Source organism: Falco peregrinus, chromosome 1, assembly GCF_023634155.1.
Source record: "Falco peregrinus isolate bFalPer1 chromosome 1, bFalPer1.pri, whole genome shotgun sequence".
Lineage (NCBI taxonomy): Eukaryota > Metazoa > Chordata > Aves > Falconiformes > Falconidae > Falco > Falco peregrinus.
The window spans coordinates 103,048,098-103,062,175 of NC_073721.1; the positions used below are offsets into that span (position 1 = coordinate 103,048,098).

The 14,078-nt window shown below is 41.7% G+C and overlaps 1 protein-coding gene across 1 annotated transcript in view; it reads right to left on the reverse strand.

Annotated features, from left to right (window-relative positions):
• The window catches only part of KIF26A (kinesin family member 26A), a 102,513-nt gene that overhangs the window by 30,966 nt on the left and 57,469 nt on the right, over window positions 1–14,078 (reverse strand). Inside the window, exon 5 of the mRNA XM_055817841.1 lies at window positions 1,793–1,976. Within this exon, the coding sequence (XP_055673816.1) occupies window positions 1,793–1,976 (184 nt within the window). The remainder of the gene's footprint in view (window positions 1–1,792; window positions 1,977–14,078) is intronic.

Consider the following 14,078-nt stretch of genomic DNA (forward strand, 5'->3'; position numbering starts at 1 on the left):
AGAGATATATGAGGCGGCAGCAGCATGTTGACCCATAAAGTCTAGAAATTCTTGGTGTAGTGTGACAGGCAGGAGAGAAATACCACCCCACATTGCCAGCACACTACATCCATAGCCCATGATGGAGGAGAAGCTCGCACAGCTGAGCAGCAGAGATGCTCAGGGTCCTGCCATGCCCCTTGGCATTCTGGTCAAGCTCTTCCCCTTGAAAGCCCTCTACTGTGCTCACTAATGAAGAAAGTAGGTAGACCACATGACCCAAGTCATATAATCTCCTGCCACCTGGGATCATGCACTTGATCTTTATTAGACTTTGTTGATCTGTTTGAAGACACCAGATAAACCATAGCTTTCCACGAGGCCCAAGTCATGCTGTGAGCTCCACTGGCCACCCTCAAAGCATAGGGAAAAGGCTGAATTCTCTTGATTAGACATAGCTGCAAGCACACAAGTGCAATGAGGTACAAAGCAAGTTTGATTAAGCTGGTTTAAGTACAAGGAGATACAGGCACGCTTTCAAGGTCTTCCTAAGGCAAAGCACCTCAGAAATGCCACACTCCCTGTTACTCCTGGTGCCATGGCCAAGCGCTAAGCCTCACGGAGGAGAGGCAGACACAACAAATGGGCTCTGCTAAAACACACACATAGAAAGGGTATTCTTTAGCAAACCCTCCTCCACCTGGGGATCTCTAAATTACTGTGTCAGGTTTGCTGTATTCCCCCATTTAATACTACAACCTCTTTTTTAACATACTGGAAAAACAGAAGAAACCACATTTTCATCTGTGAGTTTCTACCTGCTGAAAATAAGCCAAATTACTCCTTTGCTTTCCATTTAGCACAAACTCACTGACTTAAGAAATACAGAGTATTTGTCTGTGAGCAATGGTGTCAGCTGTAGGTATTTAGGCTGACAATCTCTTTATGTTAATGCTGATTTGTATGGTTACTCAAGGTGTACATTTTAGCTCTCCTGTGCACATTACATACTTCAATTCTATCTTCAAACGCTCATCTCTTGTAACCTAAGTAAATAAGTATTGAGACTCCACTGTGTGAGTGATTAAACAGTTATAAATAATGTTATAAATATGAATAAAGCTCTAAATAATTGGGCTGTATTTTAATTAACTTTAAATAAAATTAGCACAAATTTTACAATTGGAAAGGTGCTGGATTTCCTAAGTTGGAGAGACATCTATTCCTCTCCTACTAGTTCATTTCCATACTCCTGATTTGCAATGACGTGTGAAGCAGAGGGAAACAAAGCCCCCTCAACGTATCTCCTTAAGCTCAGCAGACAGACAGCACCAGCACCAGTGGCTTAGTGTTCTGGTTTCAGTGGGATGGCAAGGAGTGAGCAAGCGGCTGTGTGGTACTTAGTCACTGGCTGAGGTTAAACCATGACATGGAGCCTTGCTGGCAATACAGAGACTACTTCTGCCAGAGGCAAAGTCTGTATGCGCACTGGTTTTGGACCAGTGATATCAAAGGAAATTTTGTCTCCTTAATAGAACAGAGGACAAAACAACCTTTGCCAATGTTGTTGCCACTGTTGTTAACTGGTTTAAAGGAAGCCAACACTCTAGCACCGAATCTGCTCTGAGCACACCAGCTCTTTCCAAATTCAACAGGAGATACCAGCTCTCAGGCACATTTAACTGGATGTGGCACTCTCTGTATCCCAAGACCCTTCTCTTGAGCCTTTTCAACCCTGCTCTAGGCTGACAACTTCCAGCCCTGCTAAAATTCATCTAGAAAACTATTTTAAAAAATCGAAATCTGAAGTTACCTTTCCAATGCCAGGGTTGTCCTTGATTTTGGACACAGCTCTCAGAAGGCATGGTGGTGCTGGGGGAGGACAGAGCTGCAGGATGCCACTAAAGTTAGTAGCATAAATAGAGAAGTCGTGTGTGTGTGGCAGGGGCGGATGGTATTTCTTTCTCTTCGAAGACAGGTTAAGCTTCTGTGCTGCTCTGTATAAAAGTAATAGCAAGAAAGGACAATGTTACTAGGTGTTAATGGGAACCTGGACCAGACAAACAGATGCTCATTGTCATCACTGCCTGCTTAACAAATCAAGTCATTGCATTCTAATCTGATTTCATAAGGACAGACCATCAGGAGAGTAATAGAAGGAAATATGGGTAGAAAAATTACTGGCAGAATATTCAGTTAATTCTCCCCCAACAGAGTTTCAATTATCATCTAACTTCCCCTCTTACCCCCCAACAGCTTGACAGCTGAATCCTGAAATGCTAAAATCTCAGTGATGTAAGAAAAACCTGAAATAATCTTGTCACTGGCAGGACCAGATGGACTTTGCTGGTGATAACATTATGAAAGTGGTTCTTTGTACTCTACAAGTTACTCAAGGCAGAGGATAACACTTCAAGTCAGCTGAGCTCAAGATCCTGTCTTGGTGGCTGCACTGAAAATCCTTATCTAACAGAGAGTTTCCTTCAAGACAGATTGGGTTTTCCTCCTCAATTCCATTCTTTCACATTAAAAGGGAAAGCTATTAAAAAGACATGCTTTAATGTTCTGCATGATAATGATCCTCTTTTGAAATGCAGAATTTCAAAACATAAAAGATGAAGAAAAAGGAAAAATTAAAACATACAATTAAAATTTTAACACTCTTCCTTGTGAATAAGAATAGGAACATAATCAGGTTTTCTGCTGTTCCCCATCAGCAACACCAAAAAGTATAGCAAGAAACAAAACCAGAAACTCGTCTCTATATCAAAACCCATACAGGAAAAAAGTCACCCTGCAGAGTTACGTAGAACAAATACATGTGTTAGAGAGCACATACTGGACAACTGGGGGTTGCAGTGAGGGTGAAATCTCAGCTCTTTCAAAGCCAAGAAAAGCTTTGCCACCTGAATGTGGGATCTGACCCTGAGACTGTCAGTAGATAGCCCACCCTGAGATATGTATTTTAAAAGTATCCAACATGCTATCTTTTAACAGTACTTTGAATGACTGTTAAGCCAGCAAAAATGCAGTGTTACACTACCAGCATCTACGGGCAACCTGAGACCATGCTGCCAATGCCAACAGGTCTTCTGGGGACAAATCAATATTCTGGTCCATGCTTGCAATATAAAGGCTTGTCACTTTGGACAAATCAGTTTACAAATATGTGACAACAAAAAGTCTCTTTATGCAATGGCTACTTCGTATTTTCACTGTGCTTTTCAGCCCAGAGTCTCCAAGTACTTTTCAGTGAGCTCAGACAGGCACTAGCATCTGTGAAGTACTATAAGCAACATGCATATAGAGAAACTAAGGCAGCGCTTTGCTGTCATATCAAATTCAGGTTAAATCTAGACCCCTAATGAGTTGCCACAAATCTAGTCATCAGGTAGCCTCAGGCTGAGTCAGTTTAGTAAGCTGGTCAGAACAGGGAACTCTTTCTTTGCTTGTATCTATGGAAGGTGAGAAGCAAACCTGAATGCTGAGAGCAGGAGGGCTGCACAGTTTCTTCCAGCAGCACTATTGGCTTCAAACAGGTTACAGTCCAAAGAACTGGTTGCTTCTGAGGAGTAAAACTTGGGTCCAGATTAGACAGCTAGTCAGTAAAGGGGCAGGACACTCAATACAGATCTCCAGAGTTCCCAGTCCTATGCTCTATATTCCCAACCTTGTGTGTTAAACTCCTGGACCTTTTTATTTTATCAACTTCTAGAGATGCAGACCTACCGCATGCTTCCTTCTCCCTCGACAAACACTGAAGTATTTACAAAAAGACAAAGACCTGTGTGACGAAAAAATGAGGCTTCAGTTCCAAACTCAGAGGGAGCCAGAAGCCACTCACCGTCTTGCGAGGGACACGTTGGACTTTTGCCTCTCAGGAAAGAAACGGCTTTTGACTCCTGCTGCATCCTGAAACCAGCAGGAACTGCATCCCACAGCAAAACAAAACACTGCAAGTTTGGGTTCAGAGAGAACCTCAGGGGTCTGGTGGCAATGAGAACTGATTTAAGTGCCTAAATCTCAAATCCCCTTGCTAATACCTCATTCAATATGAAAACATATACCTGAAACAGGACACCAGGCAAACAGTTGCACAACTTCACTATGATTGCAGCTGCACATTAAACCATAATGCCTCCTAAACTATACGCAGCTTTATTGTGCAGAAGAGAGTCTCTACCTGTTGGTACTCTCATTGTGGAACTCAAGACAGTCATTACCCTCTGTCTCTAAGTACCAATTAACAATTGTGGTTATTATTTAATCATCTTGTTGATTAATACGAAAGATAATGTTTATTTCCTTGCATACATGCTATGAACCCTTGTTGAAATGATGAAAACTCCTCAAGAGAATGTCTTCAAAGTGCAATCAAGATATACATTAAATCCTGATGAAATAATTATTCCTTCAACAGATCTGGCTGAAGGAGCTCCTCTGGGAAACATACGTGAAAGAGAATGAGATACAAAGGACAAATTTACTCAGGAATCGCACATTCAAATGTCTAATTAAGCACTAACACTCAATGAGTAAATGCACCCAAAAAGGCCAAGCTAAGCAAAGTATACAAACAAATAAACAGAGAATTCAGCCTTTTTAAAGTAGAGCATCTCACAAAATAGCTCAGTAACACAGCTTTGGACTATTTCAAAAAGCAGATCTAAGATAGCAAAGTCATTACTAGTTGTCTTAACTTTCCCACCAAGGCCAAACAACCTTCAAAGTTATTCACTTCCAACAGTATTCACACACTTTCTGCATCTCCACTGCTCAAAGGATGCTAGCTAAAGCAATTAACTGCTATTGTGCTGATAAATCCTTTTCCTATGTGTCTAGAGTGCCATCATTTTACTAAGAAATTTGGCAAAGGGACTGCTGATGTCCATGCAAGATAACAGGAAACTGAAAAAGCAGAGGAACTGGAGTAGGTGTTGTAGAAAATAATCAGTGCTTTGATGGGCAACAGGCCAACAGCACTAATAATGATGTATGTGGTTCACACTTAAAAAGCATCTCTTCTCAGGTAGCAGTGCACAAAGCTTAATTACAACCTCTCTGTGTTTGAATGCAAGAATTACTTTGTCTGACATTAAAATTAGGGTGTTTCTGGAGCTGAAACATCACAGACATCTTGTACCATCAAACAGCTTGTTGGGTTTTGTTTGTTGTTTGGGGTTTTTTTCTGAAAGGGAAAAGTTAAGGATCGAATGCAAAGAATAGGGCAATTTAGGCAAAGGAAAACAGCACTCTCAAACTGTAGACTCTGAATATGAATTCAAGTAGTTGTCATCCTCAGCTCCTACAAAAAGCACAGTCAGTTCTTTAACTACTACAAAAGCCAGCTGGGCAGCAGCCTTCATATGCTTTGCTTGGGCTCCTGTACTGGTCCAGGCAAAGAACACCACAGAAGGGTTCATCAGTCCTTATGCATTTCTTGCAGCACCAACAATGTACCTTGTGGCATCCCAGCCCAGTACTCACCGGGACAAAATATAGGCCAAGCTGGCTGGGACATGGGCCTAACTCAATTCAACAAAATCCAACTTCACAAAACTCATTACTTCAGTAAAACTTGGGAGAGTACATATTTACAGGGAGACATTTCTGAGACACTCGAGTGCTGGATTTTCTGCAGTCCTTATCTAATAACCCATTACGGAATTCACACCTAAGTTTCCAGTTCTTTTTTTCTGCAGAATTCCTTTTCTCAGGGGGGAATTTGTCCCGCAAAGACAGGGGAGGAAAAGCTCTCATAAGCTGGACCCTTTTTGCCTAGCATCTGAAAGACAGAAGTCAGGCTTATATTAATCAGATCACTTTCTGCAGGAGCCTAATTGGGTGCCATGCCTATTTCCTGATTTGCTTCTTTTTCTCAAATTTAATCTTGCACAGGAGGCCCTCACATCTATCTTCAGCACCACAGTGGGCTGTCTGACCTTCTCCAGTATCAACTTCTTTCTCCTTACAGGGAAAAATGATGACCTGTAGGGAATACTATGCAAAAATTAAGTATTACAGTCTTTTCTTTTTCTGGGCATTTTCCAAGCATTTTGTCACAGCTTTGACACAGATGTACGCTTTCTACCTACCTTTGCTTTCCCCATTCAACCTCCACAAGGCATCCTTCTAAAAAACATTCTTGCAAGGGAAACTAGGCTCCATGTACTTATGCCTCTCTTCTAAAGCCTCTCTCTTCTCTTATGCCTTTTCTTCAAACACATGAGAGACACTTGCGTGTATTGGTTTTACCTCCAGCTGTGAGATCTACTGTCTGCATTTTGCTTAACTCTTTCCAACTTTAATAGAAGATGTCTTTTAAGATGCTCTGGAGAGTTCTTTTCTCATGGCTAGGTGTCGTGGTAGAAAATAAAACTAATATATGGCACATGCAGGAGCACTCAAATATCAAATGACAAGGGACAGTCTCTAACCTGCTCTTTCCCACACACAATTTACAGATTACTAGGTTTTCTGCCACGCATGGATGAGACCAGTGAGGAAAACCATGGCCAGATCAATTACATAATGCTCAGCATCTAGGGAGTAAGACTGCACAACAACAGTAGCTACAAACCCTGCCCACTGAAAGAACCATATAATTTTTTTATTTTAAATTCTGCCTATGTAGTTAACATGACATTTCAGATACTCTGATGTACAGCAGGCTGCTTCTAGCTTACACTCGCTGCACACATTCTGCACCTTATAGCTGTGAAAGTAAGCAGCACAATTTAAATGCCTAAAGAACAGTGTTCCTTTCCAGGCATAATTTCTTCATGAAAAAGTACATTTGAAACTTTCATAACTATGCAAAATTATAAAATTTTTGCTTAACATTTTGTGGAATTTATTCAGTTTCAGAAGAAAGACTGCTGTGAAATATACACTGGGACACATACTAGAAATTGAGCAACTGAGGTAGATACAGAGGATTTGACACAGTGGGTTTACGGACAAACCGCCACAAGTCAGAAATAGAGCAGGGAGAAGTCCTGCTTCCTATTATTAAGCTCCAATGACAAAAATAATAAAAGTAAACTTCTGCACATTCATTTCACTATGATTGATTACATATTAACAGTTTCAGTGTTATTAGCCAGCCTTATCTTTCAGATATCATTGCCATTATTCATATTGTGAGAAAGCTTAAGGGCTTCACTGAAAGGGTCAAGGCCAAAGAAGTGTACAGCCCAAGCCTTAAACATCCTGAACTTTGGAGTTTACCCAAGAGGACACTTACTCAAGAGTTTTGGTTTCACCTTGACAGACAACACAGGAGCAATTTTTATCCTGAGTCTGAACCCTCTGCAAAGCTTGCAGACTTCTGGACACAGGTTTACACTGCCGATCACTCTACTCTAAAGCAAGACTTTTCCAAACTCTCCCAGGTCCCAGCCCAACAAAGCATCACTCCTCTGCCACGTAACCAATATTCCAAGCCTTTCCCACTGCAACCCAGCTCCAAAGGAAGCAGTGGGAAAGTCAGTCTGCCATTGTATCTGTAGTTCCAGTTATTGTTTCCTTAATTACTTGTCAATACAGACAACAAATAGACGGATGTCCTACAATACACCCTCCGGTACTCTGTCCAGAGCCTTCCGCAACTCACAGCATAAACTTGGTTGGCATTATTACTTTTATTATTGCTATTACTATTTGATTCATGGTTCTAAAATTAGAGAGGTAGCACAATGAAACAGTGCAATTGCTACAAAAAAATCCCAAGCAAACTTAAAAACAAACAAGGTATCTCTTTCCACTAACAGCATTCCATTTGGAAAATAAAACCTGGTTCAGAAAGAGACATTTTTAAAGAAAAAACTGGGAATGCCTAAATCTGTCATGAAGGTTTGGAAAGGACAGGCATTATGCGTATTTCTACAAGATAAATTTTGTCAAAGGAATCACTTATAAAGCATATGTTAAGTTTTGCGGTTACAGTCTGTTCTTCCCCCTAGAACAAGCTTACTAGGTTCCTGTGATGCATATATAGCTTCATGAGGATATAAAGCCTTTTGTCACATTAGTATCATCGCACAGCTACAGCACCAAACCTTTGTTTGCTTAGCTGTCCCAGCAATTCAGCTGAGAAGCACTGCCAGGAAGAGCAAACAATTAATGTTCCTTATTTTAGTGGTTCAGCTTCCTCAATAAATTATTAGTTCGTCTGGATCACAATGCACAGCCTCAAACAATACAATTTTTATAATGTGTGATGGTAATAAAGTTTCAATAGAAAACCATTATTCTGAAACATTCCAAAATGTCAAATCACATCTAATATTGTGGGGATATTACCAAGCCAACATTACGAGAGAAAGTATCTCCAATACGAGATTACGTTCATGCCTTGCCTCTTACACAGCATAATCCTGCAATTCAGGACTGGACTCCAGCCTCTCACTTGAGTGACCTCTTAATTTTCTCTCACTATCCCTTATTAAAATCAGCAAGGCAGAAATAAAAAAAATCAGCTGTGTTGACATATTAAGAACATCATATGCTCACAGCTGACCAAAGAAGACAGATCCAGAAGGGATTTTAAGGGGTTATCTACACTTTCCCATAGTAGGATGGACTCCACCTAATACATTCCAACATATATTTGTCTAACTTGTTCTTAGAAATCTCCAGTGAAAGCAAGTCCACAGCCTCCCAAGGCAATCAATTCCAGTTTTTAACTAGTCCTACCATTAGAAAATTCACATCTTATGTCTCTCATAAACCTGACTTTCTGGAATTCATGTTGTTTATTTTCCCCTCACCTCCTCAGCAGACATGAGTTACCTGTATGAAGACCACTACAACCCCAATCTTCTCTTTTACAAATTAAAAAGTCCCGATCCTTCCAACTTTTCCTCACAGGTCAAGTTTCTGACAATCCTTGTTGCTCTCCCCCACCTCTATTTAGATCTTCATAAAGTACGGAATCAAGGCTTTGTTCATCAGTGAGCAATGATCAAGACTCACCTGAATTCAGGCAGCATGCAGAAAGACCAGGCAAAGCCACTCTGGGATAAACTCAAAAAGACCTCTGGAAGATGACAAAACCAACCTGCAGGGTACCCCTGACATCAGAAGAGCTTCCTCATGCTGTACAGTCCCAAGAGCTGATCCTTCTCTCAGAAGCAACCAACCAGCGCATCTTCAAGGATTCAAGCAATTTCCATACAGGAATCCCAGAAGGAATTTTCACAGCTCTTCTCCAGATTTAAGAAACACCAAAGGGCAGATCTTCAAGAGCGCTGACTGTTACACTCCAACCATTGTTTCTGCTCTCCCATACCAGCAGTTTTCTGAGGTTGTTGCTACAAAATTATTATGAGTGACATCAGCTCCTTATTCTCTTCAGCTTGCAGATTTCAGACACTTTTCTGGCCAAAGAACATTGCTTCAGCAGTCAGGACCAGTGTTCAGGAACTGACTTTTACATATATATATATCTCAGAATAACAGCTAGTCACTGCAGCTTGCCACATACCATTTCCAGCTCCATTCACTAATGATGTTAAACAAAGCAAGAGCAGATGAACATATTGCTGTACTTCCATACTCGCTGTTTACAATTGTACCATATGACAAACTGCTGAAAACCTGTGTAGGTTAATCTTTATGTAAGCAAGAATGTCAACACCTAATATAGAAATATGTTGGTTCCCGGGCTGCACGCTGTATAGATAGCTGCGTATTGAAAATACAGCTACCTGAACGCCAGAAATATTTTCCTGCTCTGTTTCATGAGCTAACTGAGCTAAGGCAGGCACAACCACATGAATCTAAGCATACTCCTTAGACAAAAAAGTTGGACTTACTTGCCAGAGAGACATAAACTCATTAAACAGTCAGGCTGAGCAAAATAGAATTCTAGCTTCGTTTGTATTCTATCACAAAAAAGTAATAAAGGCATTTTTAAAACTACAAAGTAATGAAATAGAAACAATGGTGCTAACTAGCCCTTCATTATTAAATTAATTACTTAAATAGATCACTTTAAAATTTGCCCTCTGATATCAGCTCCCGGTACACATAAAGAAGCCAGCATCAAAACGATTTACCAGGCAATAAATTGGTTTTGTTACAAAGGATATCACACTCTGTGTTATTCATCAAAAACAATCTGGTATGAAAACAAAAGCATTCTGCTCATTTAGGCTGCTCCAGGGAAGAAATGGGCACGTTTGGGAGTGGAAAGGATGAGAGATAAAATAAAGGACATGGCTAACAAGGGTTCATCTGAAGCACTAGAATTCAGGCAAATATCAGGCAGGAAAGAGGGGGACTGAACAAGGGGGAAATGAGGTATTTTCATGTTCCTGATCACATATAGCACATATGGTAAAGCCTCCTTTACCATAAAAGCTCTGGGGTGGGTTAGGTTTTCAGGTTAACTTCATTTGCCTCAAGACACCAACCCCACAGACGTACCTTTCTCATCACCTCCAGCTCCTTCAGTTCCACATTTCAGTGCACATCTAGAAAATCCACAGAGGATCCATTCCTGCTTCAGCTGGGTTTTATTTCAGATGCTTAGTCAAAGGCTTGACATCTATACTGCCAGGCAAATAACTTCTCAGGGGGGCATTTACTTATTCCTACTGTTAGCAAGTTAAATGGTCACTGACAGCATTAAATGATGTAGTGGGAATCACCCAAGCACAGAAGCTGTATCCCACACAATAAGTATTTTTAAACAGAGGAGAGACACATGGGCTTCTTAAAGCCCAGCATTCCTCTGATTTACTTAACTGACTTTGGTTCGGAAATGACACTTCTCAGAGGTATAACAGGCTGAAATTGCAGCACCATTTAAAATAGCACTTAGCAGGAAAAGGCAAGATGCATGTTCTTCCATCATAGCAGGTAGAGACTTGAGTATTTCTGACCCAAAGAAGGTAACTTCAAATTTCAGCAGAAATAAGCAATTCCTGAAGATATGCTTGAGACACATTATCAAAGAATATTCTGAACCTTGCCCTGAACTCCAACAAACTTCACTAATAACATTTAGATTAGGTTAATTTTATGGTTATTAACTTCCCCTGAGTCATTTCCTTCCAGTAAAGGCTCCACAGGGCACTGCTTCTTAATAAGTGAGCTCCACCACTGAGGACACAAAAAGGCCAACAAAGCAGAAAGCAACCCCAAGAACATCACTCTGTGATGACCAGCAAAGCAGCACTAACTGATGCTGAATGAGGTACTGGCTAAGCTCTTTGAAATGTCCTGCCAAAAGAAACATCTTCTATCCTTCACCAGGAAGGATGAGGGACATTTTAGAAAGCCAAAATTCACTGCTATTTCACAAAGAATTTAAAAGTACCTTCAGAGTAATCCTGCAGTTGATCAAGCACTGCAGCTTTAGTACTGGTGCATTATTTCGGCTTGACATTTCATTTTTGTTACAAATGAGAATGTGGGATGTCTTATTTTGCCATAAGCACAAGCAAGCAAAGCGGTCTAGCTCACTGAAAGTCCATCTGCCCTGCAAACCACATCCTGCACACTGTAAACTGAGTGTTCAAGTGACTGCAAGTCAGCCATGGGAACTAAATATTCAATTAGCTACCAGTCTCATTTTACTATTCTGCCTTCTAAGTCTGTCTGTCTTAACGAAGTACTAAAATAGTTGAGTACATTATTGGGACAGCGTGAAAGTCACTAATAAAGTTGCAAAACAGGTGCAAACTGTCAAATTACATCCCACAGGAAAGTCACCATTATCACTTTACCTATGGAATGCTCCGTTCCCACTGCAGCAAAACCACCAGCGCAGCTGCCACTGCCATCGAGCTGAGGAGCCCCAAATAACGGAGTCAGAGTAAGCACTGGTGTTCATGAGTCCAGGAGCCAAAAAAGCAGGCAGACTGGGAGGGCTGGGGTAGGGGGGGAGGTGGGAGAAGTGCTCCTCTTCACAGGCTAGGAAGGGCAGAAAGAAGGGAAGAAACCAAAAGGAAAAAGAAACTCTGGTAGCTAGAAAACAGTGAGATTCCATATATTTATTGAAAACAGAAAATAAAGAATGGGTCTCATGAAAAGTCCTTAAGGGAGAAAATATTAAGTTCAGGAAAGCAGAAGATCGGAGAGAGAACAAAGTAAGAAGAAAGATCTGCACAAGTCCAGTCAAGATTATTCATAAATACTTCAGACTTTTCCCTAGTTTAAAATCCCTTCCACTGACCACCATTTATCCCCACAAATAAATTCAGACTTGGGTGGCTCTGAAGGCACAGAGTCTTCCCTCCAACATACCTGTAAGCACATCTGTTTTAAATTATTCTGCTTTGCTTTTCCTCCTGGGCATCATGAATGTCTTGAAATACAGAGCTAATCCAAGACCCAACTACTGCAACAGCAGTCTGCACCAAACCACCTAAAGCAGTTCAAAAAGTCACCATGTTTCCTTGCAGGGGCTGCCTCTGGTGCTCCAGAACCTCCTCTATTATTGTCCATCAAGGCACTCAGAGCTTACAAAAAAAAAAAAAAAAAATCACATAATAAAGGCATCTGGTCAGCAGGAAACACTGCAAGTGTTCTTTTGTGCTCCAATTCTGCTTTTGCTATAAAGCTGGAGTAAAGACCTAAAACATCCTCCCTAAAAACTTGACCTCACCCTAAGGTCCTCACATCACTAGATCTGTTTTTTCCCCTCTTTCACCATCTCCTCCTCTCCATGCTTCCTGCCAATCTGTTTGGCATCAGGCTCTCTCCTTTCCTCATTTTGCTACCTGCAGCATAGCCCAACCTGCTACCACGCAACCCCCTGTGACCTGTACTATCCAGGTAAGACTTCTCCTTCCAATCATCTCCCTGACACTGATGTCTTGCATAATCTCTCCTTGGTTCATACCATGATCCCTAACCCTCTCTATACAGGGGAGTTTCATCTTCCAAGGCAATGACTCCTAGATGCCCAGTGCTGCTTCATTTGGTCACCACCACCCTCTCTCAGCCAATTCCCTTTGAGGAGCTCTCAAATCCTCACCAAGGGCTCTCCACCTTGGCTGACCATCCAGTGTCTCCCTTGTCTAATTAATACCCATATCCTGATAACAAATGTATTGTCCTTTTTTCATTCTTTCAGCAGTGCTTGGTGTCCAAAACTCTACCTTCCCTCTCCTCTCAGCCTCTCCAATTTATTTACCTTCTCCCTTTGCTGAGCTACAGCTCTCTGTGTCATCTCTGTTTGCCCCATCAGTCTCACAGTCATCACAGATGAGCTCTTCATAGCAGGGAGCCTGGCTTACCGTATGCTGATAAAGCACTGTGTAAATGTATGATGCAGTATTAGCAATGATACTACTAATGATGTTCTGCTCTTAAACATGCTGTCCTGAGAGTCCTTTCTGTTTCCAAGAACAAAGCCTACTAAATTCAGGCTTATCTTCTAATTTATCTTCCTTACAGGCTAACACGAAACGGGATATACCTAAATCATACACTGTTGTGTTTGTCCTTAATTATAGGCAGTATTATGCTGCCACAGCAACTAGGAAAGCTTAAGCTGCCCTCAGCTGATACAAGATACTGCACAATGCTGCGCACCCTGCCCCATCTCCTGTCCCTGCACAGCACCGTGCTATGCGCAGGTCACATTGGCTCTCCGGGGACAGCTAAGCAACCACATTCCAGCAGCAGTGGCATGGCACCAGCAAGACAAGGCAAGCCCTTTGGTGTCACCCACTCCGTCTCCATTTGCACATCTGCATGAGGGCTTTCTCACTCTCCCTGGCTTCATGCAGAGAAGAAAAGGGGGCTGGGAAGGCATCCCCCTCTCCAGCACCATGCAGTGGTGAGAGCACTGCAGGCACGAGGCTGCTCCAGCCCACTAGATTCAGAGGAGGGATTCATTATAGGGAAAAGGCTAATTATACATTTGGCTCTCCCTGAAACAGCTGGATGCTCCACTTCATCTGCATATATGTAGCTCTCCTCCCAGCTGCTCAGCCACCCTTCCTGACCAGTCTCCAACAGTGACCAAATAGTAGCAAGAGAAAGTGGGGCATTGCGGGGCACTTAGTGAAGAAGGGTTAATGCACCGAGTGGCTGCTGAGTTGCATTAATGCCCCTGAGCCACCACGTCCTTGAAGAGCCCC